The sequence below is a fragment of the Panthera uncia genome, chromosome A2 (assembly GCF_023721935.1).
Source record: "Panthera uncia isolate 11264 chromosome A2, Puncia_PCG_1.0, whole genome shotgun sequence".
Lineage (NCBI taxonomy): Eukaryota > Metazoa > Chordata > Mammalia > Carnivora > Felidae > Panthera > Panthera uncia.
This window is the reverse complement of record NC_064816.1, coordinates 103,991,185-104,017,381: the sequence shown is the minus strand read 5'-3', so window position 1 is coordinate 104,017,381 and position 26,197 is coordinate 103,991,185. Positions and strand designations below refer to the sequence as shown.

Genomic DNA, 26,197 nt, shown 5'->3' with positions numbered 1-26,197 from the left:
GAAGTTTCATATGGTTATGCTTATGAATGTTTCCAATTTCCCCTCTGTCAATTTAATTGGTCTTGTTAAAAAAAGAAAGTCACTTGCAATCCACCTCTTTTTGAAGGAACACTTTCAGTAGCTAGTTGCATTTATTTTTTTCCAAGGAAAAGTCAAATGTGTTATTTAACATGTAAGCTGAGATGAATTCAAATAAAATGCTGACTTGTCTAGCTCCTGTCCTCTTGTCTGAGGAATAATACAATCATAAATGACAAGAATCAGCCTTCAAGATAATTTATTATAAATGCAGTCCTTTAAAACTGCTGTTTATTGTATAAACATAGCCTACTCTCATTCTTCTTAACACTAAGCTTTTAACTCTTTAACCCTATGGTATAGATTCATCAGAAATTTACTCCCTATGAAGCTTTTTATGATCCCAACAGTCCTGATTCCTCCAGATTGTTTTATTTCGAAACTATAAATATTGTTTTTTCACTCCTTAGTGTGGAAATTCAGCTACCTCCATATTACATGCTTACTGAAGTAGAAAGCTGCCTAATCAGATAGGAAAACATTTGGCTGTGAATAAATCAGCATTTGTCAAGGATTTCAAAGTGTGAAACTAGGCAGACAAGCACACATCCTAAGAGCTCTGCTTTCTCTTGCTTCCCTGTAGAGAAATCAGAGGTTAATATGGCCGCCACCACCATCTGTCTAAATACTTGAGTGTGTTGTCTTGAATTAACATAGCAGAACTAGTGGGGGAGGTAATTAAGATTTTATTTTTACATTTCATCACCAGATGCTCTACAATATAAATTTATCCATAAATGTTCAGATTGATTAAGTTTTTAACAAGGAGAATAATGAGTGTTTAAAAATCAACTAAGAGCAAAAAGTAAAATTATTTTGACATGGTAACTTGTAGTTCATGTAGTTCATGGATTTTATTCTTTCCTAAAACTTTCAGTGAGGAATTATTATAAAATTTCTTGATAGCAAAAATCATATTCCTATATATATTCAAACACTAAAATGACATTGTTACTCATTGTACCTTTAAGTTAAAAAATAGTTAAATTACTGGCACTCAGTCGTAATTTCCATTCTTCTACCCTATGATCTCTCAAAGGATCTTAACACAAAACTTTGCATAAAATAAGTACTGAATAAATACCTATTAAATAAATGTACCTCACATAGGTTATTTTGATTTTTGTATAGTCAATTGAAGAAGCTTATGAACAAGTAAAAACTCTCTACAGCATTTTCCAGAAGCAAACAATCAATGAGATTTTTGGCAACGCTTCACAGTAGGAACTATATAAAAGCATATGTTTTTACTAAAGGTAATTTTTAGCTTCCAACCTAGAAAAGGAACTCAATTTGCTTCTTATTAGGTAATCTTGTGCCCATTATAAATTCAAATTGATTAGAAGTTCAAATATTTTTACTGTGCAATGGTAATTGGGAAGGAAAAAAATGAATGATTTTTCTCATCCTTCTCAAAATTATACAGAATTTTTGAAAAAGAAAACTTTCTATAAAACATTTTCCTCCCGGGGCGCCTGGGTGGCTTAGTCGGTTAACCGTCAAACTTTGGCTCAGGTCATGATCTCACAGTTCTTGAGTTTGAGCCCCACATAGGGCTCTGTGCTGACAGCTCAGAGCCTGGAGCCTGCTTTGGATTCCGTCTCTCTGTCTCTCTGTCTCTCTGTCTCTCTGTCTCTCTCTCTCTCTCTGCTGTCTCCCACTCGTACTCTGTCTCTCTCAAAAATAAATAAACAAAAAAAATTTTTTAAGGAAAAAAAACAAAACCTTTTCTTCTGAAATAGTTCTACCTTTCCATTGAAGAGTCCCCTGGACTATAAATAAGCTTCCTGGAGGAAGTGCCTGTGCATCAGTTCATTTATTTTTACTTCTAAAACCTAGTAAGGTCCATAGAAATTCAATAAATCTTTGCAGAATGAATGGACTAGCTGACAAGGTTCTACTTGGTTGGCTTATTATGTGACTATCTCGTAATAAGAAACTTTGAAAAGGTTTATACATACAGATTTTAATAATCTGAAACATTATTTCTAATGCTAATACAAAATCTTTATTGGTAATTTGGTACTTAAGATACTTGTTGATTGGCATTCAAATATATATTTAATATATATGATAAACATTTAATAAAGATAAATTTATGTGTATGCATTAATATATTTGTCCATCAGGTTTTCTTTCTATAAATGGGGCTATAGTACTAGAATATATAATTGAAAGGTCATAGAAATATTCATAACCACTTACTTTTCACAAAGATATGCAAGAGCCTATAGTTATTGTGAAGATCTTTCCAAATAAAAGATTTTTCAAATTTTTTATTCCTAAATGTACATGCAGACATGCTTAGTTGATACATAGATAAAAGAAGGAAGAAAAAAATGAAGGAAGGAGGGATAGAGGGAGGAAGAGAGGGAGCAAGGAAGGAAAATTGCCATGAAATAAACAACTAATCATGGTATAATTATTAGTCTATTTAATTTTAGTGTCTGTTTGCATTGAGTGTTGTGACTAATTTATCTGAAATTTTGCCATTTTCAGATTGCATGTCAAGTATATCATTCTTAGTTAAATATAATATGACAATGATTTGTACATCAGATAATAAAGGTATTTGGAACTGGCTTAGTATTTCCCTTAAATACTGACTTCAGTGAAATACAGAAGGCCACAGTGGAATAGGTCTATGAAGCATTAGTCATGTATGATGGTCTAAAGAAGACTAGTTAGAGTCAATGGTGTCACTCTAACCTCTGCTCATCTGAATACAGGCATTTTCCTACTATGGATATTTCATTTCACTTCACCCACAACCCAGTCGCTCCTCAGCATCTATCATATTGTTAGCACATTCACTGTTAATGAGGATTCTGTAAAACATATGCTTCCTAGGACATATTTTCCCTATTATGGTTTTTCCCTCTCAGACAGGAAGCCTGAATATTTGTAAGCATGTCTTATTTGGAAATAAATTTATAATTAACTATAGGCTCATGGTTTCTTTCTGAAAAGTAAGTGGTTATAAATATTCCATTAGCCTTTCAATAATATATCCCAGTATTTTTAGTATCCATTAGCATATAGAAAAACTGTAAGTTGGAAATATAATGTGACATTTCCAGTAGTATGCTAAAATTTGACAAAAGAATAGAATTGAGAGGTTTCTTTTTAAAATGGATTTTGAAAGTCTCTTCTCCAACATTAATAGAGTGAGGTGAGAAGAGGCAATTTTCCACACAATACATAAAGTGAAAATTATTTTGTTTTGAATTAACTGAATTTTTGTTTAAAGCAAGTCTTGCCCTCCACCTTGTGCAATAGTTAATCATTTCTGCACTCTTAATTGAACTACAAAAACCTAACCAGTCAATGTTCCCCTATCAGAACAATCAGTGAAAACACCTAAGAAATGTATAGAATAGAATACGTTAATTTTATAAGAAATAATTTCAGACAGGACATTAATTTAGAACATTTACTTTGATGCTTTACAGAGTTCAACTCTAAGTGATTTATCAATTTCATTTGGAGAGACCTACAGATGTATGTTTTTCAGGGGATGTAAGGTAATCAAAAAACTCCTGAGAGCTATAATGTGGAAGGAATTAATTGCAACCAGTTCATAGCAGGCATTTAATTATTTGATTTACCACATGTAGTCACTTTATCAATTTCTAAAGCAATATTATTCCCACTGGTAACTTAGATACAATGGAAGTTTCATTAACCTTTAGGCCTCTGAGTTATTCAACTCACTCAAAATGTGACTGCAGGGCAAGTGGGGAGGAAGGTCGTAAGAACTCTAAAAAGACATTTCAGAATCATTTGGTGATATGGGAATTAAATTTTCTATCTCTGGGTCCTTTCAACTGAAACTGAAGCCCTCACAAACCTGTACTGAGAGAACATAAAAATAATTCAAGAAATTCACCTGCCAATGATCACCGGAATTCAACTCTCCCATTATCCGTTCTCTGATTGTATATGTTTTTAGTTTTTGTTTGTTTGTTGTTATTACTAGTTTTTGGCCCTTTCATTTTAGCTATTTATCTTAATTTTCCAATTCACTAGATCAAAGATCTGTTTGGACTCGCTCTCCGGGCTTTAATCGCCAAGGGCACTCCAGACTCATGTTTGGTCTCTAGAGATTGGGAATTCGCTAATGCACCCTTCCCTCCAGTTTCCAAACTGGAAGACAAAAATTATACAATGCTTCCCTCCTGAATAACAAAAAGACTGAGGTGCAGCAAGACATGTATACCTATGAAGCAGAAGGGATTATCAACCTTTGGGGCAGATCATTCTTATTTTGGAGTACTGTCCTGTGCATTGTAGGATGTTTAGCAGCACTAAAATCCACTAATCACTAAATTACAGTAGCACTTCCTCCATTTGTGACAGCCCAAAGTATCTCCAAACATTGCCAAATGTTCCCTGGAAGCACAATCATCCCCATTTGAGAACCACTGATATAAAGGTGAAAGGGCATGGAGGGCAGTGAGGGGGATTTATCAATATAATCTTGTTCGGCAGTCACTATATGCAAGGCAGTGTTGCATGTGCTGTGAGAAGCAAAGAGGCTTGAGTTAGAGTTTCTGTCCTCAATGAACTTTCAATATTGTATAAGAAGTGAACATGAATAACTAGATATCAGAACAGCATGACATAAAAATTAGTGATGCCTCAATATGTATTCAGAGAAAGACAAAGAAAATTCTCATTGGAAAAATCAAGAAGAATGTTTCAAAATCTAGGTGTGTCTTAAAGGAAGATCAGGATTCCAGCAGGTTGAGATAGGAGGTTAAGGTCTTTTAGGCGGAAGAAAGAGAACATTGGAAATGGGTCTTGATGAAGAGTTTAAACAGCTTTGAATTCCACATCTTTTGGGCTTCATTTGGTTCATTGTAAGAGGCCTTTCATTTGAATTCATTTTATTTTTGATGAGGGGAAATGACTTAATGAAAAGATGACGGTGTCTTATGGCTCCTATTCTCCTGATTTTATATTTAACTCTGTTTCCCCACCCCTGCCATAAACTGTGGGGAGAAAAATGAATATGTGACCAGTCTAGCAAATGACCTAGAGCTCTTCTGCTGGATAAAATTTCACTGATAGAATTGAAGTAGCTTATTATTATAAAATTGTTTTATTTATTATTGGTTCATTTATAATAACTTATTATTGTACAAGTAAAAACAGCCCAAGAAATGAGTTTTTTGGGAAATAATTATTTCAAGAAATAGGCAGAAAAAATGTTTAAGTCACTGTTTCCGAAGTTTGGATGAGAAATTAGTATCCAAGTTTTATTAATATGGAAACTAAAAACACTATAAATAAGGGTGAAGGAAATAATCTAAAGACCTTTGTTGGCAACATGGGCTCATAACCTCCTAGGACTCATCTATCCCTCTGAGTATATGATGAAAATAACAATTTCCTCCCAGAAAAAAATACCCACTGGCACATATTCATAAAATTTGGTATAATACTTAGGGTGTTCCTGACCTTCTGAAGCCCATCGATGGCCTTTCTAGGTATCCATGCTTCTCAGGTTATAAAATTCTGAAAGAAAACGACAAGGATACAAGACTTAGATCATTGTTTTGGAAATCTAAGAAACACCAGAAATGCCTAAAATCCCATGAGGGGACAGTTTAGAATCTGAACTGTCGGGTTCTTTATAAATACCTGGATTTCTTTTGGCTGAAATGAGGGAAAAAAGCATTTAGTTATTTTCCATGACACTTCTAAAAGTTTAAATTGCTTTTATTTGATGGAACTATTTCTGTATCTCTTAAAAGCAATTTGATAGAAAACAGAAAATCCCTGAGTTGAAATGAAGAAGACTTTAGCACTTCTTCCAAGCTGTTTGACTTGGACTGATAATTAAAATTTTCCAAATGTCAATTTTTTTTAAATAACAGAGTATTGGACTATATTGTTTTTAAGTCTTCTATGTTAGAAAATTCCATCATTGAAATTAACTCATCTAAATATTAAAAAGCAAGACAAAAAATAACTACCTAAAAATGAGAATAGTTGCAATTATTTCCACAGTAACATATTTTCAGGAAGTGGTTCAAAGCTAGATGTCGTTGAATTGCTAAATGACTGAATTTGCAAAAGTGGGCGATAATTAAGTCGTTATGCTCAAACCTTATTAATTATTGATGACTTCTCCATGACTGAGTCAGAAGCGTTTTCTACAAGAGAGGTTCTGACTGGGCTGTCTGAATGATGAATCATCTCCCACCCGAGGTGGTCTTCCTCAGCTCCAAGGTACTCATAGGCACTACCAGGAAATTTGACTGTGGTTGCCTGTGTTGTACTTGGCTTTTAACTTAAAAAAAAAAAGTGGGCGGGGGGGACTTTCAATATTGATATCACCATGCTTTAGCCTGCAGGAGCAAAAGATTTTCTTTGAGGAAAAGTGCTTGACATTAAAAAAATAATGCACTCAGCCAAGGCTCCAGCCATCTGAATGCATTCACCATTTGTGTGGCTTTAAATCTGGCTGCACACACGCCAAGACCAAGGATCAGAAATGCATCTGGGTAGCAGAAGCTGGTCACCATAGTCTCCTCCACCCCCTTTTGTTGTCTCTTTTTGTAACATATGTTAGGCACCAAAGAGACAAACAAGGATAAAATGGTTTTCTCCTTTCCCATCTGGTATTCTGCCAGAGATACAAAGCTTGAACTGAGCATCAGATTTCAATGTTCTGACTGCTGAGAAACCCCACTTTCTTGTTCTCTATCCATCACCATCCTTCTTCTTAACAAATATTTTTCCACCAAGTACAAAGCAATGGAGTCCAGTAAAATACAGGGTTATTTCTACTTACTCCCTTCCCAATCCCTGGCTGTTAGTACTGTATTTGTGGGATAATATCTTTTGTGACTGATTTGATAGGAATGTAGTCTGATATCCTTATACATATTATACATATTCACAGTATTTTGAACTCCTGGAATTAAAAAAAATACCGATAGTTCTTTGCGTATAAATGAATTCTGTTCTGAGTTATCCAAAAATTCTGTTGTTTCGGGTTCATAATATATTTTTCAGGGAAATAACTTTAAAAATGGTGATAAAACACCACGCTAGAAGAGAACGAATGAACAAAAGAAAGAAAGAAAGAAAGAAAGAAAGAAAGAAAGAAAGAAAGAAAGGAGAGAAAGAAAAGGAAAGGAGAAGGAAAAGGAAAGGAAAAGAGAAAGAGAGAGAAAGAAAAGAAAGAAGGAGGGAGGGTGGTTAAATCAATATAGGACATGAAATATTACACATCCTTTGCATGTAAACATTTCTGTCTGTTGCATAATGAAAACTGACAATCCCTTAGAAGCCTGGCAGCAGGATGGAAATCAAGGGCTGCTGCGTTCAGATGTGTATACAATGGGTTTAGTAAGGAGATGATGGTGGCACCTGCCCTATGGAGAGATGCAGCACTGTCATGTGGCAACATTGCTGCAGCTTTTACCTCAAGAGTATAGGACCCCACAAGCTGCTGACAGTGTGGCTACTGCAGCTGTTCACATTTGCACAGCAACTTTAAACTGGGTGTTTTAGTGTCAGAGATTGCCCAAAAGTCATTAAACCCTGCTATATAAAGAGTTGCAATCTAGAAATCTGTTTGGGACTTTAGAGATCTATTAATACTTCCAACTGGGTAACTGAACATTACTTTGTATTACTAGAGTAGTATTTCTTTTATTTAGAATTTTATCTTAATTTTTTCAAACATTTAGATGAGTAGAACAATAGAGTGCATTATGTATATCCATCACTTCAATCAAAAAAATCATTATGATTTTGATTCATTTTCATTAGTTATCCTTCTTTTTCTTTTTTCATTGCCAAATATCTTTCAGCAAAACTTAGATCTCATGTCATGTATACTTCAGTTATACAACTCTAAAAAAACGGTTACTTCCCCCTACACAAAACTCCATTATAATTTTCAATAAAAGCAGTATTATTTACTATGTAATACCCTATATATAATCATTTTCTTATCCCGCATTGCCTATAAAATGTCTTTTATGCTTGGTTTGTTCAAATTGGTATTCTCACAAGATCATCATACTACATCTAGTATGTTGTTACGTATCTTAAATATCTTTTTATCTTAAGCAGTCGCGTCTCTCTATTTTTTCCTCGTACCACTGACTCGTTGCCAATTCAAGTATCATCGTTGTCAGTGAATGTTTTTCCCCTAAGCATCATCTAACTTACCTCTTTTTCCTCATATATTCTATAAATGGGAAGTAACTCTATTGGTGAGTAATTTCTTAAAATATAACAATGTATTGATTTTGTCATTAGTAGGCTCTAAACAAATTGACCTAGGTCATAATTCAAGTAAACATTCTAGTATCTGCCATAATTGATGGAAGAATAATGTAATCAAAATTAAAAGAGTTCCCAATATTGCTTCCAGTTAATGTAGCATATCAAATGTTTTATATGACCTGCTCTTTTTTATGACACCTACCTCGTTCCTACACTCCTTGGAATCTGCAAACCCTGGAATGGGGATTCTCACTGGGAAATTTTGAGAGATAACATTAAAGAGTTATAGACCACATTCTGAAGGGTCCTTAATTGAGAAAAAAATACCCCTTTATATATTTGACTTAAAATGTTTTTTAATCTTTATTTATTTTTGAGAGAGAGACAGAGAGACAGAATGTGAGCAGAGAGGGACAGAGAGAGAGGGAGACACAGAATCTGAAACAGGCTCCAGGCTCTGAGCTGTTAGCACAGAGCTCTACACAGGGCTTCAACTCACAAACTGTAAGATCATGACCCAGGCTGAAGTCAGACACTTAACTGACTGAAAAGCTCCACTACATTTGTCTTTTAATTGTGCCTGTAAATTGGACTTAAAGATGGTACATCTACAGGTAAAAGACCATTAAGGATTCTATTTGAATAAGCAGAATCGCCCTAATGCAGTAGGTAACACGGCTGATTATTGGGTGAACCAACTCTCAACTAACCGCAAAGCAAATGTAATATGACGTCTTCCCTTCTTTAGTGATGCGCTGTTACCATTAATCAACAAAGACATAGTTGAAGGGTGAAGAGCATGAAATGACAGAAGACGTGAGAGAAGTGTGCCTTGACAGTGTTGGTATATAAATACCGTACTGTTTGTAACCCTCAGAATGTTATTATGTGGATATGTTTAATATTTCCATTTGAAAGATGAGGAAACTGAATATAAAAAGCTTAAGTTGTTTTCCCAAGATCACATAGCAATAAACGGAGGCTCCTGGAGCTGAATTTAGGCAGCATCACTCTTAACCTTTTACTGTACTGCCTCCCAGAATAGAGTTAGGAGATTACTGTTATTTTCATAGGAACCCCAGGAAGCAGAGAAACTTCTTCTGATTCTGAAGTCAACCTTGAAACTTGAAATGTCTCTTGACCCACATGGAAATTTAATGTGAATATACGTACACATTTATCGATAACTGTGTATAAATATTGCTTTTGTTTTAAACAGATCATTAATAACCTTGGTCCTTTGGAACTGATTCTTAATACTCCTAGCCATCATCGGGTTCATCATGGTAAGGAAATTTGACCTTTTTTCTCCTTATTCATTTCTTTAAAAATACTATTATTTTGTACCTTTTCATCACAGTTATTCAACATAGTCACCATTCAGTGTATAAATAGGTATCATGTTTTCCATTGTACATGGACAAGCCTCTTTTCCAAAGCAATGATTGGAGGGGAAAAAAATCTTGTTTGGATTTTCCTTTTTGTCTAGATCTCCTTAGTTGTAGTGGAAAACAACTTAACCAGCTGAGGGGATACACACTTTCTATGTTGAAGGTACCACCTGACCCAATGTTGAGGGTCATTCCTATATACAACCAGAAAGTCTCTGGTCTTGAAAATTGTTGCGATTTTCAGGAAAGCCTAATAGGCAGAAATTCACTTTTTGCCTAAATTCTGTGAACTGCATTAGCATGACAGAGAAAAAAAATCCCATGTGACTAGTGCTTAAGGTTTAAAGATACCAGCATAAGACATAATAGAATTGTTTACATGTGTGCACCAAAAGACCTGTATAAGAATGTGCATAGCAGCATTTTACGTAATGGAAAAAATAGAGATAAAATTCAAATGCTTATTGCAGTAGAACAGATAAATTTGTAGACTTTTCATATAATGGGGAATTACATACCAAAAAAAACATGTCCAAACTGTTGCAACTTGTGATGGCCTGAATACATCTTACATACATAGTGCTGAGAAAAGGAAGACAGTAATAAAATAATAAATACTATTGTTCTCTTTTCATAAGTTTGCAGGCATCACAGGCAGCGCTGGAACACTGCAGACCTGCCTTCCCAAGGGGTGGGTTCCTTTCTGCCTGGCAGGGAGAAGAGCAGAAACACAAGTCCCATCATCTCCCTTCAAAAGGAAAAGAAGTGGGTGGGGTCAGGCTGCACATGCTCAGTTTCCTCTTCCAAACTCCACATACATTCCTGGTCCCAAGGAGAATTGTTAGCGAGAAGCTGGAGAGTCTAAGGGTGTTATACTCTTGGGGCTCCCTTCACAGTAAAGGAAACATAAGGAGTGGAGAAGAATAAATCCATACTGAAGAAGACATAGTTGCTAGTGTTCTCTGTTTAGCTTTGGAGCACATTCCCACTCCTGTTGTTTTATGTTCGCATCTCTTACCCTCAGTGTTATTATTATTTTTTTTAATGTTTCTTTATTTTTGAGAAAGACAGCTTGAGTAGGGGAGGAGGAGAGAGAGGGGGAGACACAGAATCCAAACCAGGCTTCAGGCTTTGTCAGCAAGAGCCCTATGTGGGGCTCCAACCCAGGAACTGCAAGATCATGACCTGAGCTGAAGTTGGTCACTTAACCAGCTGAGCCACCGAGGCACCTCTTACCCTCAGCATTATTAATGTTTTGGGCCAGATAGTTCTTCACCTGGAGGTGGGAGGTTAGGAATGGGGCTACCCTTTGTATTTTGTTTCTGCATACTAAGTGCAGATAATATCCCCTCCCAGTTGTGACTCTCAACAAATTCTCCAGACATTTCCACATGTCCCCTGAGAAGCAAGATGTTCTCTCCTCCAACTAAGAACCACTGTTTAGCCCATATATAGCAATGGGTTGTGCGTTTGTGTAGCCAGACCCACACTACTTTTGGACTGGAGAGGTTGTCCTGTGTGTCTTCACTTTCAAACATATATTAACGTGTATAGAAGGCATACAAAGAAATGACACATGAGGACAGTTGAATTTGTTGGAGCAGTGGCTTGATAGGTTAATATTTTTCCTTTGATTTATACTTATGTGAATACAGGGGTACATATTTAAGCATTTTTTATTATTAAAGAAACAATACCCAACTATTTCATTTTAAATTATAATTTGAATACTTTGGAAGAAAAATATATATGTTTTGAGTTAATAGTTAATAAAAATAATTAAGGGTAATTTAATTTTCACTTATGTCTTTCATGATTAAAATAAATAGTAAAGTCTCAGTCTAAGTAGAAATTTTTTTTTCCTGGAAAAGATTCAGAGAGAAGAGGTAGAGATAGCAACTCATTTCAAAATTTAAAAAAATCAACCAAATGCGAATACACATATATTATTTATCTTATTCCCTATTGCCTTTTTCTGGGCCCTTTAATTTTTAATTATTACTCTTTGATAGTCTTTTTTAAAAAATTTTAATGATTATTTTTAAGAGAGAGAGAGACTATGCATGCGGGAGTGGGGAGGGAGCAGAGAGAGAGGGAGACACAGAATATGAAGCAGGTTCCAGGCTCTGAGCTGTCAGCACAGAGCCTGATGCAGGGCTTGAACTCATGAACAGTTTAATGATGACCTTAGCTGAAGTTGGGAGCTTAACTGACTGAGCCACCAGACACACTACTCTTTGATAGTAAAAAGTAAAATTTTAAAAAGTAAAATTACTCAGAATTATGCCAGATTTCTAAACAACTGGAAAATTAAGGGCAAAAACATTTTTTAAAAAATTATGGGATTGAGGACCGCATCCTACTTGGCACTGGGTATGGAGCCTGTTCGAGATTCTCTCTCTCCCTCTCCCCTGCCCCTCCCCTGTATGCACACACACATTGTTTCTCTCTCTCTTTTTCTCTCTCTCTCTCTCACTCTCTGAAAAAGAAATCTGGGGAAATTCCAAATATATGTAGTTTTAAGGAATTCTCTGGTCATTTTGGTAAAATTAACTCAATAGGAAAAAAATAAAATAAAAGCAATTTACTTAGCAAATAATCTGATGTTGTCAGTGAAAAGAGATTCTTAGGAAAATCATTTTGTTGCATAAGTCTTAATTTTGTGAATGGGTTCTAAAATACAATAAGATGTTTCAAAAGTATAACTTCATTTTTCAAAACCTTTTTTTTTCTTTTAATATTGTGTGTCATAGGCAGAAACCGTTATTGCATTGACAAAAATTATGCTGGCGTTCTTATTATATGGGATAGAATTTTTGGTAAGTAAAATATATGTGAACATAAAAATATTAACTTACCTCCTAAGCTCATAGAAAGTCAAAGATCATATCCTTACTGTTTATCTTCCAGGGACATTCGAGGCAGAAAATGAAAAAGTTGTATATGGTCTAACACATCCCATTAATACATTTGAACCATTCATGGTGCAGGTAATGTAATTGATTTTATTATTTCTGAATTGGTTATATCCTTTCACAAATTTTATAGCTAAAATAAAGATCAGTTGTTGAAAGGTGAAAGTACCTCACACTATCCTGAAAAGAATTTTTTTTTTAACCATAAAAGAAGCCAGAAGTAACTCTGACACTCAAGCAAAATCTTGAATTAACTTGGGCAAAATGTGTTTGAAAACAACTCATTTTAAGAACTTTTAAATATACCTACTACAGAGAATTTTTTTCAAAAATAGCCCTTCAAGCAAACATATTCTTTCTCAGAATAGACCTGAAATATATTCATGGATTCAGAAGGAACAGTAGTAAATGCATTATAAAGGCTGATACCACAGTAAGAAAAATATTTGCTTCAAGGCCGCATGACTCTGGTTAGAAATTCAACATGAGGCCTTTGCCATATTCTACTTGGACCTAAATGTCAGGAGCTATTACGAGTTGGTTAGGTCTGCACATTACCTCACCTGCTAAGACTTGTAGCCCCAGACCAGTTTTCTGTTAGACATGTGGTATTGGTTGTTCACTGATCTCAATGGCTGGCACTAGAGAAATGAGGAATGTCTGTGAAGCTCCGATCCGTCAGCAACAGAGCACCACAAACACTCCTGGGGTTAGGGACTAGCAAATGAGAAAAAGATAAGAATGCTTGAGAAGCTGAAGAGGTCAGGCAGTGACAGCTCTGTACATAGAACCGGGATTATAGCATTCGGGAAGGGCAGTAATTACAGGTTCCCGTCAGGTCTGCTCTCTGATCCTATTTCTTAAAAGTTTTTAAGGAAGTTAAAATAACAAAATAAATGGACATTTCTTGAGCTTTTACTATGTACAGGATATTGCTAGCAGCTCAGCGTGCATATTTAATGAAACTCTTACTCAAACCTTATGACATAGAGATACTTTTTAATCCTCGTTTTTTAGTGGGTGAGGCTGAATTTCCCAGGATTTAAATAATTCAACCAGCCATACACAGCTTGTCAGATTCAGACATAACCAAGGAGTATTGCAGGCCAAGCCCAAGACTTGCTTAACTTAATTTAACTTTTACACTGTACTGCCTCTTCATAGAAAAGGCTGTCACAGATTGCCTCCACTTTTCAAATGAATGGTGTTTTTATCAAGTGAGAAAAGCTGATTATTCATTTTCTTCCTTCTCAACTATAGGCCAGCTCTGTCTCTCTGTCTTTCCCTCTCTCTGTGTTGGGCATTCCTAAAGTTATATCCCTCAGGAGAATATTAGCAAATATTTCAGAGTACTTTCTTAATAAACTTTATAGAATTGAAATTAATTTAAAAGTAATACATTGAGAACTACCTTTTCACTTGGTATAGTCTTATCTCTGTAATAAGGACATTAAAAGCTTGGTCTTTGTCCTCTGGAAAGGAGCCTTTGAAACTTCATGTGCATATGAATCATGCAAGAATCTTACTAAATTTAGCCCAGATTCTGTTCACTGGCTCTGAGTTGTGTCCAAGATTCTGTATATCTAACAAGCTCTCAGGAGCTGCAGAACCTGTTGTTTCCTTCTGATCCTTAAGTAGCAAGGATATGGGAGCATACACTCCTGATGAGGGCAAGGGGATCATCGCTGAGACAGATGAGAGGCTGAAAACCGCACAACACTAGCAGCACAAGGAGTTAGATGACAGGATTTGGGGGAAACAAAAATCAGATGATTAGACTTTTTATGAGCTGATGCTGAATCTGTGTCAGGTTCAGTTCCCCAGGCCTCTGTCCTCATATAAAAACTTCCTTATCAAAACTGTGTACAAGACTTAGGCTTCTAGACTCTCACATTGTCAAAAATGTCATATTGCCAACGTTGAGTGAAATAGGAGTTCTTGAACCTACAAAAACGTATACTTACTTTCGCTGGTATTCCTTTATATTCAGCTAAATTTCTCACCTTTCCCTCAGACATATCAAAAGCAACAGAGGATGACCTCCACTGGGTGGAGAGGGATTTGTCCCCCCTGTGTATTGGGTATAGGACATTCACTTTGCTCTCATTTGGAGTCCAGGACTTTAAGGGCATTGGAAGGCAAATAAGTGGGAAAGTACTCCTTATTTTAAAAAGTCACCGTGTATTCCTCATGGCTATGTCTACAATGAGACCAATGAAATGTTGTCAGTTTTCAAAATAACAGATAAGTATATTAATATATGTTATAATTCCTAAGCACAGTAAGTTTTGTATTATTATCATTATTATTATTATTATTATTATTATTAAGCCCCAGTGTAAATTTCCATTTGGAATTTCTATTCACTTTAAAATCTGCCCCACTAAACACTACATTGTTCATTAATTGCTTCATTACTTATTGTAATGTTTCAAGAAATTTTAAAACCAGTTTTATAATCCTAGCAGTTTAAATTTTTTAACAGACAGTGAAAATGCCAATGAGACCACAAATTCCCATAGAGCCAAAACTTCTTTGTACATTAATTTTTTACTTCACTTCTAATAGAACTCATTTCTAGCATCTGTAGCTGATGTACAACCTCTAGGACTATTTTTAACCTATGATGCATTATTATCACATGTATGGAATATATGTCTAATTACCCTAATTGCTGATATTTACTGAGTACTTCTCATGCGTGAGCATACTTTTAAGTACTGCACATGTCAAATGTGTTATTTAAAGAATGTGGATTCCTGCTAAAAGATGCAGAAATGGCTTTGAATATGTTTCCTTAAATATGATATGATTGTCTATAACTCAATACAGCAAATAAAGGGCTATTTTTAATATTTGTGTGTTTCTGTGTTCAACTTTAATATCCATTTAGCAAGACTCTAGAAAGAATATCATTAGATGCGGATGTAGAGTTCACAAGGTGCTGGTTAATTCCATTGGAAGTAAAGCTGTTAACTCATTTTTTTTCCTATTGTGCTGTTTTCTAAATAATTGTCCTCTTCTTTAACTTCAAAATTATAATTTTGTGGCACTTCAGAAATGTTGACAAGAACACACTTAAAGGACACAGAATGAATAGAATGAATTACAATTTGGAATGCAACTGCACATTAATCGACATTAACCACATTACACATAACCTGTATATTACAGAAAAAAATATACAAATGTCATTGAACAGTAAATAAAGAAAATAAAATGTATGATTAGTTGTACTTAATATTTTTGTTATGAGTTTTTCCTTTTTTAAATAAGCTCTATGTTTGTTCTTCTAGTGCCACCATTTAGTTTACATATGGACTACATTCTGGGCCACACCTGGATTCTTCAATAAGTTTTCTGTCCTATTTAAAGGACCAGGATGGAGTCCAGGTAAACCAAGACTTGGACTAAGTGAAGAAATCCCAGAGGTAAATAGAGTTCATGTTGGTGATGGTAAAGATTAGTATCATATCGTCAGGTCGACAGCCAGCCTGTATGTATGTCGACTTCATGAAGATCTGAAAAAAAAGATGTTCCCTTCGGCAGATACAGCCCTGTGGTGCATAACTTACTGAGTAGGTACCACCTAGGGGCGGATAAGAGGAGGGCCTTCTCCCAGGATGACACTGCCTCTTACTGGGGAGCCTGGTTCGGAAGCAGGGCAGCAGAGGCTAGGTTTCAGATCCACTCAAACCTACAGCAAAGAAGCTTTATGTAGTGCGAAAACTACACAAGCGTATGTTACTGGGTCACAGAATCCTAAAACATTAGAGATGGAGCCTTAAAGATGCTTCAGTCTAGCTTTCATTTTGTTCATGAAAGAATGAAAAGATGGTCAACACCACTAATCATCAGGGAAATGCAAATCAAAACCACAATGAGATATCACCTTACTCTTGTTAGAGTGGCTAAAATCAAAAAGACAAGAAATAACAAGTCCTGGTGAAGATGTGGAGAAAAAGAATCCCCGTATCCTGTTGGTGGGAATTTAAATTGGCACAGCCAATGAATGAAGGGGAGTAGGAGGTACAGACTTACAGTTATGGGATGAATAAGTCACAGGAATAAAAGTCACAGCATAAAGAATATAGTCAATGATATTGTAATAACAGTATACCAGGATAGATGGTAGCTATACTTGTAGCAAACATAGCATAATGTATGAATTTGTCACATCACTAAGTTGTATACCTGAAACTAATGTCACATTGTGTGTCAACTATACTGAAATTAAAAAAAATAAATAAATAAAGTCTCTAGAATGGAAGGTCAAAAGCCACACCAAGATGATGTGGTTATTAGATTAGATCGTAACCTTATTCATTCTGAGGTACAGCAGTAGCATTAAATTCAGAAATCACATTAAAACCCAAAAATAAGTGAGGTGGAGATTTAAAACCCTGGAAACCAAATGAAAAATTCAATTTCAATCTGGAATTCTTATAGAGATGAAAAAAAGGATTTTCTTTTCAACCTTTCAGGATATATATTGTGGTTCCTTATTAAAATAACTGTCATTAATAGTAACCTGAAAGCAACAGAAAGGGTAAGCTATTGTTGGTTTCAAAGATAATTGTAAGTATAAAATTAGCCAATATTATAAGGAAATATCTTTTTTTTTATTTTAATATTGTTATTTTTTAAAACTCTTGATCCAAATGAGGATGTTTTTTCATCCAGTTATGGAAGCTGTTTTGCTGAAATTTCCCAGATATTTTTAGTTATGTTCAAAATCAGTTATGTAACAATGAGCTAATCTGATATAGATGAAAATAATTTGCTTTATATTAGCTCTAAAAAGTTTAGTTTGCTGTGATCCATTTATTATTTTTTCTATTTTTCAATAGATAATCCAAAGTGAATACTCTGAAGTCATATTTATGCCTAAATTTGCATTATAAAAGTAGAGTTGTGGTATTTTTTGGAAACTCCATAATTTAGGAAAGTTGTTTCCAATAATGTAATATTTCCCTTTCAGGCATGATTATCTCCACTACTAAAAATCACCTTCCATTTTTTTCTTTTTCTTTACTTTCATGTATAATTCTAGACATATTTCTGTATTCATATTTTTATGTTCATTTTAGTTGTATTTGTCATCAGTACATGTTGCTGAATCAATTATTATACCAGTTTGTTATAAAGTAGACTAAATCATAATCATGATGCTTCTGAAATGAAAAACAAGTTTCTGAACTTTTATGTTTTTCTATCAAAATGAAAAAGAATGTGAGTAATTTTGGGAAAAAAAAAGTAGCAAAGCTTTTCCTTTCTTTTACACATCTCCTCTTTACTTGGTGTGAATGTCAATGAGTAGAATAAGCCAGGGAGCAAGATAAAGCTTCTTTCTTGTCTTCCTAGGTCACCGGGAAAGAAGCTCCCTTTTCATCATCGGTGTCTCATCTATTGAGGATATATGCAGTTGTACAGTTTGCTTTGATGCTAGCATTTTATGAAGAGACCTTTGCAGATAAAGCTGTAAGTAAAATTTTGTGAGAATATTATCTGTCACTTTATCTGAAAATGAAAATTAACTCCCCATTTTATAGTTGTGCTCTATTCTTTTCTGTAATTTCTACTTTAATGTTGGCACTATCTCCTGTTTAAACAGGTAAATTATTTTTTTCTAGACTATTAAGTATAAATTAGTTATACCCAAAATGTTCTTGTGTAGACTATCAAATCATGTGCTATTGATATTGACTTGGCTTTGGGGAGGCAGAATAAAAAGTCTTCCTTGAGAATTTTTAACCACAAACCAACTCTCATTCAGATATGGGTCTGGGATTTATACTAACCATCAATTTATAAACCTAAACTAAGAGTTTAATTTAAAGTGTTCTCAGATTAGGTCTCATGTGTCTAAAAGACCCATGTTCAAAGCATGCTTGGAGCAATCCCCTTAAACCCAAGTGTCAGAGTATTCCCACAGATAAAGTTCCAATGATTATGAACTCAGTTAAAAAGCACAGGAACATTCTGGGAGAAAGCAAGCCATCATGACAAAGCATTAGCAGAAACAACAAACAACAGACCCAAACTCTCAAAAACAACAGATGTTAGAAATTGAAGGAGAATATAAATTTAGTAAATTTAGTATGTTTGAAGATACAGAAGATGAAATTAAAAAGAAATTAAAATTATGAAAATCTAAAAAGCAAGACTATCAAAATGATAAGGCACATTTAATAATCACATTAAACTTCTAGAACACAAAGATGTGATAACAGATATGAGAAAGTCAATGATATATTTAAGAATTTAAAGCCAAATCAAGAGAAAGTTAGTGTATTAATAGAGTCATCCGTTATTTAAAAAAAAACACACATTATATAGTGATAAAAGACAATGAGATAAAAATAAAACATGACAAGTTATCTTCATACATAAAGAATAGTGTGGAAAAGTCCAAAAAAGATGCAAAAATCCAGAAAAAAACTTTAAATGAATATAAATTGGATCAGTAGACCATGAATTCAAGAAAAAATAAATTACTTTTTTTCAAAGAACAAATTTGTGCTATTTACAGATATCAGTTTTTAAAATGCTATATGTAATAGAAATTATCAAATAATATATGTGGAAAAAATGGGTACACTAGAGGGTTATTTTTAATAATTTAATATAAAACCCTACGGAATCATTCTTAATAATCACACACCATTTTATTATTCCTAGTATAGTAATGCCACTGGAACAATTACAAATACTCCATACATCTTCTACAGTGAATTACAAGAAAGAAGTCTACTTGAAGTAGGTTATTGAGTGTGTTAGGTGGGACTCACTGGTTGTATGTGACAGATGCTCAACCCAGGGTAAATTTATTAACTCTTATAATGGAAGAGTTCGGACTCTTTCTTCTTCAGGCAGTGCTGATGCAATGAGTCAAATAATGTTACCAGGAACTTTCTCGTTTTCTTTGTAGCTGTGCTTTTCTCAGTGCAGATTCTCCTATAGACTCAGCCTTCATGGTGACAAGATGGCTACCAGCAGCTCTAGCTTTAAATGCCACCAAAGAACTGCAGAAATTAAGGACACAAGTTGGAGTCTGATGTTATGGTTTGGTTCATCTGCTTGTCCCTGAACCAGTCAGTGTTATCATTCCATTAATGGGAGAACAGGGTCTACTCCACAGGATCCTCATGGTCAGTGAAGAAGAAAGAATGGCTTGAAAGAAAATTTACTAGATGATAGTATATAGGAAAAAGGAAATAAAATTGAGTAGACAAAAGTAACAAATGTTAGATATCTATAAATCCTTCTCACTGATAAATATATGATTTAAAATGGTTTTCAAAAAAATGTGCTTTAAACGCTTATAAAATACACGATAATATATAAACTTTCTTGCAGGATACCTTCACTTAAATTGTCTATGGCATGAGTGTCTTTTAGATATCTGCTGCTCTGAGAAACAGAATATCCAATTAAATATGTCTTAAATATAACTGGAAATTTAGAGGCAAGTGTTCCTGGGATTTGTTAGTTCATCAGTTCAAACATGTAGAGCTTCCAAAAAGTCTTCTCTATAATGCGCTTGACTTTCATCATCATAAGATAATTACAGAAACTTCAGGCATCCTGTACTCACAGGCAGCAAGTTCACTTCTTCTAGAACATCTTGTAAATTTCATTTTATTGAGGAAGGAGGAAAAAAAGCCCCAGAATATTTCCCAGCAAATATTCTTTCATGTCTCATTATTCAAGACTAATTCACATGTCCACACTGAACCAATAACTAATACCAGCTCATGAATTAACCATGAATGAATTATACCAAGCATAATTTATTCCCTGGGGATAAAGCGCTCACTTTCCCCTTGAGCACATTACTTCCTTATACCTGCACAAAATCAGCATAGTATTAGAACAGAAGAAATGGCAGATATTTTCTGGCTAAGCATCCAATAGTGTGTGTCTGGGTATTCTGCTAATAAAATAGATTTACCAAAAGTAATTATAGCCATTACTAGATTATATATTAAGGAAGGCCCATTTTACCTTTTATCATTATTGAAAGAATTTACTAATTGGTATTATTCATACATGTTTGTGTTTTTTTGCATTTAAAATTAATAACCAAACATTGTTACAAGTAGTGACAATAGATAAGTTCATATGTACTCTCTGTACAAAAACAATGACTTTTAAAAACCTACAGGAAAATATTTAATAGACTTTACTGATTATAACAAAAAAAACAATGAATTCTAGTTTCCATTTTGTTATCTTAGTTTTTTTTACCTAAATAATTACTGAAATATGTATGTATTCATAGTTTTCCATGGTTGAATGAAACCAGAAGAAAAGCTACATCATCCACATCTAAATATCTAACTCTTGATGTATGTATCACTATCGAGCATAGTTTGTGTTAATCGAACTTTTTTTAGTTGCACTAAACAAAATCCCAAAATAAATTATACCAATTCATAGAAACACAATTAGGAATTTACCCATTTTGAGGGCACATGAGTGGCTCAGTCGGTTAAGGTCTGACTTCGCCTCAGGTCATGATCCTGAGGTTCTTGGGTTCAGGCTCTGTGCTGTCAGCTCGGAGCCTGGAGCCTGCTTCAGAATTTTTGTCTCCCTCACTTGACAGAATTTTTGTCTCTGTCCCTCCCTCACTTGCACTCTATCTCTCTCTCTGTCTCTCAAAAATAAGTAAACATTGAAAACAATTAAAAAATAAATTTATCCATTTTGATTTTTAAATAGAAACTCTTAAATTCACCAAGAGATTTCAGGGTATATGCATGAGTTAGTACTTCCTGGGCAGAAATGAGGCTAGCCCCGGTGTATATTAAAAGATGCAACTTATAGCAAGGCATCACAAGATTTTTCTGCTGCCATAAAAAACAGAAACTCGTATAGATATATTGACAAAGAGAAATGCCAAGTGTTGAAATCCTTTTCAGACTGAAATTAGAGTTGGAAATAGCTTCATTCCTGACACAAATTAATTTTGAAAGGTGTATTTGCTTGTTTCCCACACATGTTTTTCTTTGCTAAAAACATGCTGTGCAACTAGGAAAAAAAGGTTGCTTATTTGCAAGATTCTGTAGTGCCATTCTCGTCTCAGGGATGTTTAAAAGCATATGAAGACATTAACATCCAACAGCAATATTTTTTTTCCAGATTCACTGTAGCCAATAATCACATAGAAAAGTTGTGGCTGACTTGTAATTGGGGGCCCTACTGTGGTCCCACAGCCCTTTCTGTTTATGCATATACCAGAGTAGATAAATACTTACTTGTTTTATGTGTGCAAGTTCTGTATAAATAACTTTGGGAGTCAAAAAAGCAATTTGATGGCCACCACAAAGGTGTAAAAGGCACATTCCTTTCTTGCTGAAACTTGAAATGCATACATTTAAATATATAGTGTTTAGTTTAGTGATATGACCCACAGACTTCTCTGTTGATTTTGGTTTAGTAATGCTTGGGAAATCAATTCCTTAGCTGCCAGGGTCCAGTTCATGGGGTGATATCATGAATACACGTTTGAAATGAAAATATGGACACACTAGCATGTTTCCAAAGTAAAACTGTAAAAGCAATGCTATCCTTTCAAATAATAGACACACTCAAAAGAATTTGAATATTTAACAGTCTTATAATAGAATGTGTAATAAAGTTACTGCATATAGGTTTTAACAGATTATTTGATGATATATTTCAAGTTAATGAGGCATCTGAGAATATCCAATATAAATTTGGAAACAGATTTTTATAGTTTTGAATTCCCCTGTATGCTGTATTCTGTAAAATATTATGGGGACTACAGTTTTGTAACTAAAGTTTTCATGTTGACATATTTTAAGAGACTCTTTGAATAAAGTCGATATATCTAATTGTACTCTTGTATTACAGTGTCACTTGCACAAATTAGATCTAACTTAGGTCTTACATGAAATCTCTCAGGTCAGTATCCAGTGTCTAATTTCTTCCAGTGCAGTCCACTGAGATTTAATTTAATTTCCTAAAGTTTTTAGGTGGTAACTGAAGTAATGTGAAAAAAAGAAATGGGAGCCAAAATGAGCATCAGTTATAACTGAAAGCTATGAAATAATGTAATATGTGTGTATTAAAGGAAGGATATTTTAAAAAACTACCTGTCTGATGAACATAAGCTTCAGGAACTTAGAAAAGTGCTCATTGTGAGTTCCAATGAAAAATATAATTTTTGTACACTAAATTGAATTATAATTAAGTGAGAAATCACACATTAAAAACATAATTTACATTAAATAATGCAATATTAACTATGAAATTGAACATATCTTCATGTTATTAGTATTGTCCCAAAATTTGATCACTATCAGGTAGCTCCTTTAATACTAATAATAAATCCAATCATAAGCTTCTTATAATTTGAATTAAGATCCTAGTTTTATTTATGAAAAATGTGTAAAAATTAGACATTTTAACTTAACTTTGGAAACTCAAAGTCTAAATACACAGTTCTGAGGAGTCATATTTTCTTAATAAAAGAAATCCTCATGAAAAGAAAATTTGTCTTTCTGAGACTATCCTTTAACATTTCCTGTTTTCTTTTGTGTTTTGGGGAATAACTGAAAGAAATATAGCTTATATTTCCATTTATTTCTTAGTGAAAAAAATAATAAGAGTTTTCTATCACAAGTATAGCGAAAGTTGGTGTACAGATTTCAGTGAGATCTTGAAGCAAACACTGATAATTTAGAGTAGTTTCAATGATCCCCCAAATAGTTTTACTGAACAACTAAGAAAGATATCATGTCAAAATAGATCTACTTCCAGCAACTGTTGTGTGACCTTTAATTCTGAGGTTGCTCACCCTGGGATTAATGATTAACCAATATTCAGTCAAGACCCTTCTGTCTTCTCTACCCAGTGCCCAGTGAGGTTATCCAGCCTGGCCATGAACTATTGCCAGTCCTTAGTAAGCTCTAATATTACAAGCCCTACTAATCCTTCTCTCACCTCCATGGTTTTCTCCCATGCATGGTCTGGTATACTGGACTCGACTGGCACTTTCTGTGGATTTCTACAGCTTCTAGAAGGTGGAGCCCACAGTCACAGATTGGGTGAGGCAGACTAGCAGCTGTGCCAGCAAACCCAGTCTGCTGCCTTCACATCACAAGTCACAAAGATTTAAGTATTAGGCGATTCTGACCTCATTATAACAACGTTTAGGAAGAGAAGCATTTTGAATCAAAATAATTACTTTAGTGGTTCTTCTCAGACACCTTTTAGACAAACTCCTAAAAGCATACTACCTTGTTAGAATCACAAAATCCAGACATCTTCATTTTGAAGTACTTTGAAAAAAAATCATAGAAAATATTATCAAAGCATTTTTGACGAAACAACAAAGTTTGAAAAAAGAGTTTGTTTACATAGAGGCATAGGAATATTTTATGACACAGCGTATGGAGCTGATACCTCCCTCTGTGAGATTTGTCAGGTGGGGAAGTATGAAAGGTAGTTATGTTGATCAACAGTGTTTTTCCATGTAATGTTAACAGGGTGATATCCCCAGTCAAGAAGCAAAAAGCTTTCTTCTTTATATTTGTGAGCAGAGGAAGGATTCCCACAGCTCATTGATTATGCAGTTTGAATCAAACATGTAATTCTACTAGAATTCCTATGTAATTAATGCTGCTTCTGAGGTGTTTTCTTGTTTTTGTTTTGTTTTGTTTTGTTTTGTTTTTTCCTTAAAAGTAAGTTGCACAGAAGTAGAGTTTTTCAGGCATACAAATTTGTACAGTGATTGCTGCACTAGGAAACTTCAATGGAAATAAGGGCAACTGAACTGCTGATTTGAAAGATAACTTTTAAAAAGGAAAAATAATTCCTTGCTTGATAAAACTTTCATAGTTATGGTCTTCTTCGTATGTTTTTGTGTTTGTGTGTGTGATAAAAACTTATAATGCATTCAAAGGTTAATTTAGAATAATTCCATCTTAGCATTTTAGGACAGCAATATTTTACATAAAAGATTTACCAGTAGTGGAATGTGTGAAATGAGATTTAACCCAATGAAAAATAAAGTTTTATTTGTTATAAAAAACTAACAGTCTTTAAGTCATTTCACATATTGTTTAAAACACCAGAGTCTAACTGTTTATGGTCAAAGCCTATCCATCCTATTTTATGTGTTTGTTAGTTTTTTTCCCTTTTTGCTCTAGTATAGCTAGCCTATGATCATATAATCAGGGATTAAAGCAGTATGTTTTCTAGGGTAGAGATTTTGTCCATCTTGATCACTTTCTTAAACTCATACCTACTATGATGGCTAGCACATGCTCAATAAACATTTATGAAATGAATATGTAGAAATTAGATATAACTAATTGATTATATGCCTTAATTAGCTTATCAAATGATGCTCTATGGAAAACCTTAGAAGTTAAATAAAGAAGTGGACTCTTGTCTTTAGGACAATTCTGTTCTTTAAGGAATGAAATAAATATTAAAGGATTTAATATTTAACATATTGAACACTTTGAAACACTTAACATATGATATTAAATTATTAATATTAATTTATGAAATACCAAATTTTAACTCATTTAATATAATTTAATTTTAATAAACTAAAACACTGATAGGAAATTATATATTTAATGTTATAAGGTATTAAAGTATTGACTAAACCAATTGATAATTTAAGAAATTATTAATATCAAAGACATTGACATTAAAACAAAAATATAATAAAATATTCATTCATTTGGTCAGTCATTCAAGAAAAATATTTGAGTACTGACTATGTGCCAGGAAATGTTCTAGATGCTTGAGATATAACAGTGAATAACAAAACATAACCTCTAATGGAGCTTACATTCTAGTGGGGTAGGACAGACAACAAAAACAAAAGAATGGACAAACCTACAATTGTATAGAAATGATAAGTGTATAAATGTATAATTGTACAAAAGTGTTGTATGGAGAACAATATAACAAATAAGGTTATAGATGATTATGAAAAAGTGCTATTTTATATATGACAAACAAGGATGTCCATTTGAATAGTACCTCAGTAAAATGAAGGAATGAAGAATCCTAAGGATCCCTGGGGGAAGTTGTTCCAATAGAAGCAACAGTAAATAAAACAGACTTGAGTGGGAAGGATGCTTGCCATGTTGAAAGAAGAACAAAATTTGTGATATGAAAGGCAGAGAGATTACTAGGGGACAATATGGTGAGGGGATGTGTTATATATGGGCCAGAGTAAGGACTTTTGAGTTTTATTCTAAGTAGAAATTGAAGCTCTTGGAGCCTTTAGAACATATCCCTTAAACAGCCATTAATCTACTTAAACAGACCTAGTTACTTCTACCACCCTGAAAATAATTTCCTGGCACTTTTGCTGCATTGTCCCAAAGCAGTCATTGCTGAATTCCACATATCCAAATAGCACTCTATAGCTCTCCACTAAAACATTCTGGTGTCCACTGAGCTTTCCCTCTTATATCTGATACCTACCTAGTCCCCATACTCCAAAACAAATCGATATTTTTTATTCATATTTTTGATTACTCATCAATACTCGTCTAGGAAACTATTGCT

General features: G+C 34.1%; 1 protein-coding gene across 1 annotated transcript in view; it reads left to right on the top strand.

Annotated features, from left to right (window-relative positions):
• Positions 1–26,197, top strand: part of AGMO (alkylglycerol monooxygenase) — a 330,629-nt gene that overhangs the window by 146,980 nt on the left and 157,452 nt on the right. Inside the window, exons 7-11 of the mRNA XM_049642280.1 lie at positions 9,548–9,614; positions 12,473–12,538; positions 12,630–12,709; positions 15,931–16,065; positions 17,999–18,115. Of these exons, the coding sequence (XP_049498237.1) occupies positions 9,548–9,614; positions 12,473–12,538; positions 12,630–12,709; positions 15,931–16,065; positions 17,999–18,115 (465 nt within the window). The remainder of the gene's footprint in view (positions 1–9,547; positions 9,615–12,472; positions 12,539–12,629; positions 12,710–15,930; positions 16,066–17,998; positions 18,116–26,197) is intronic.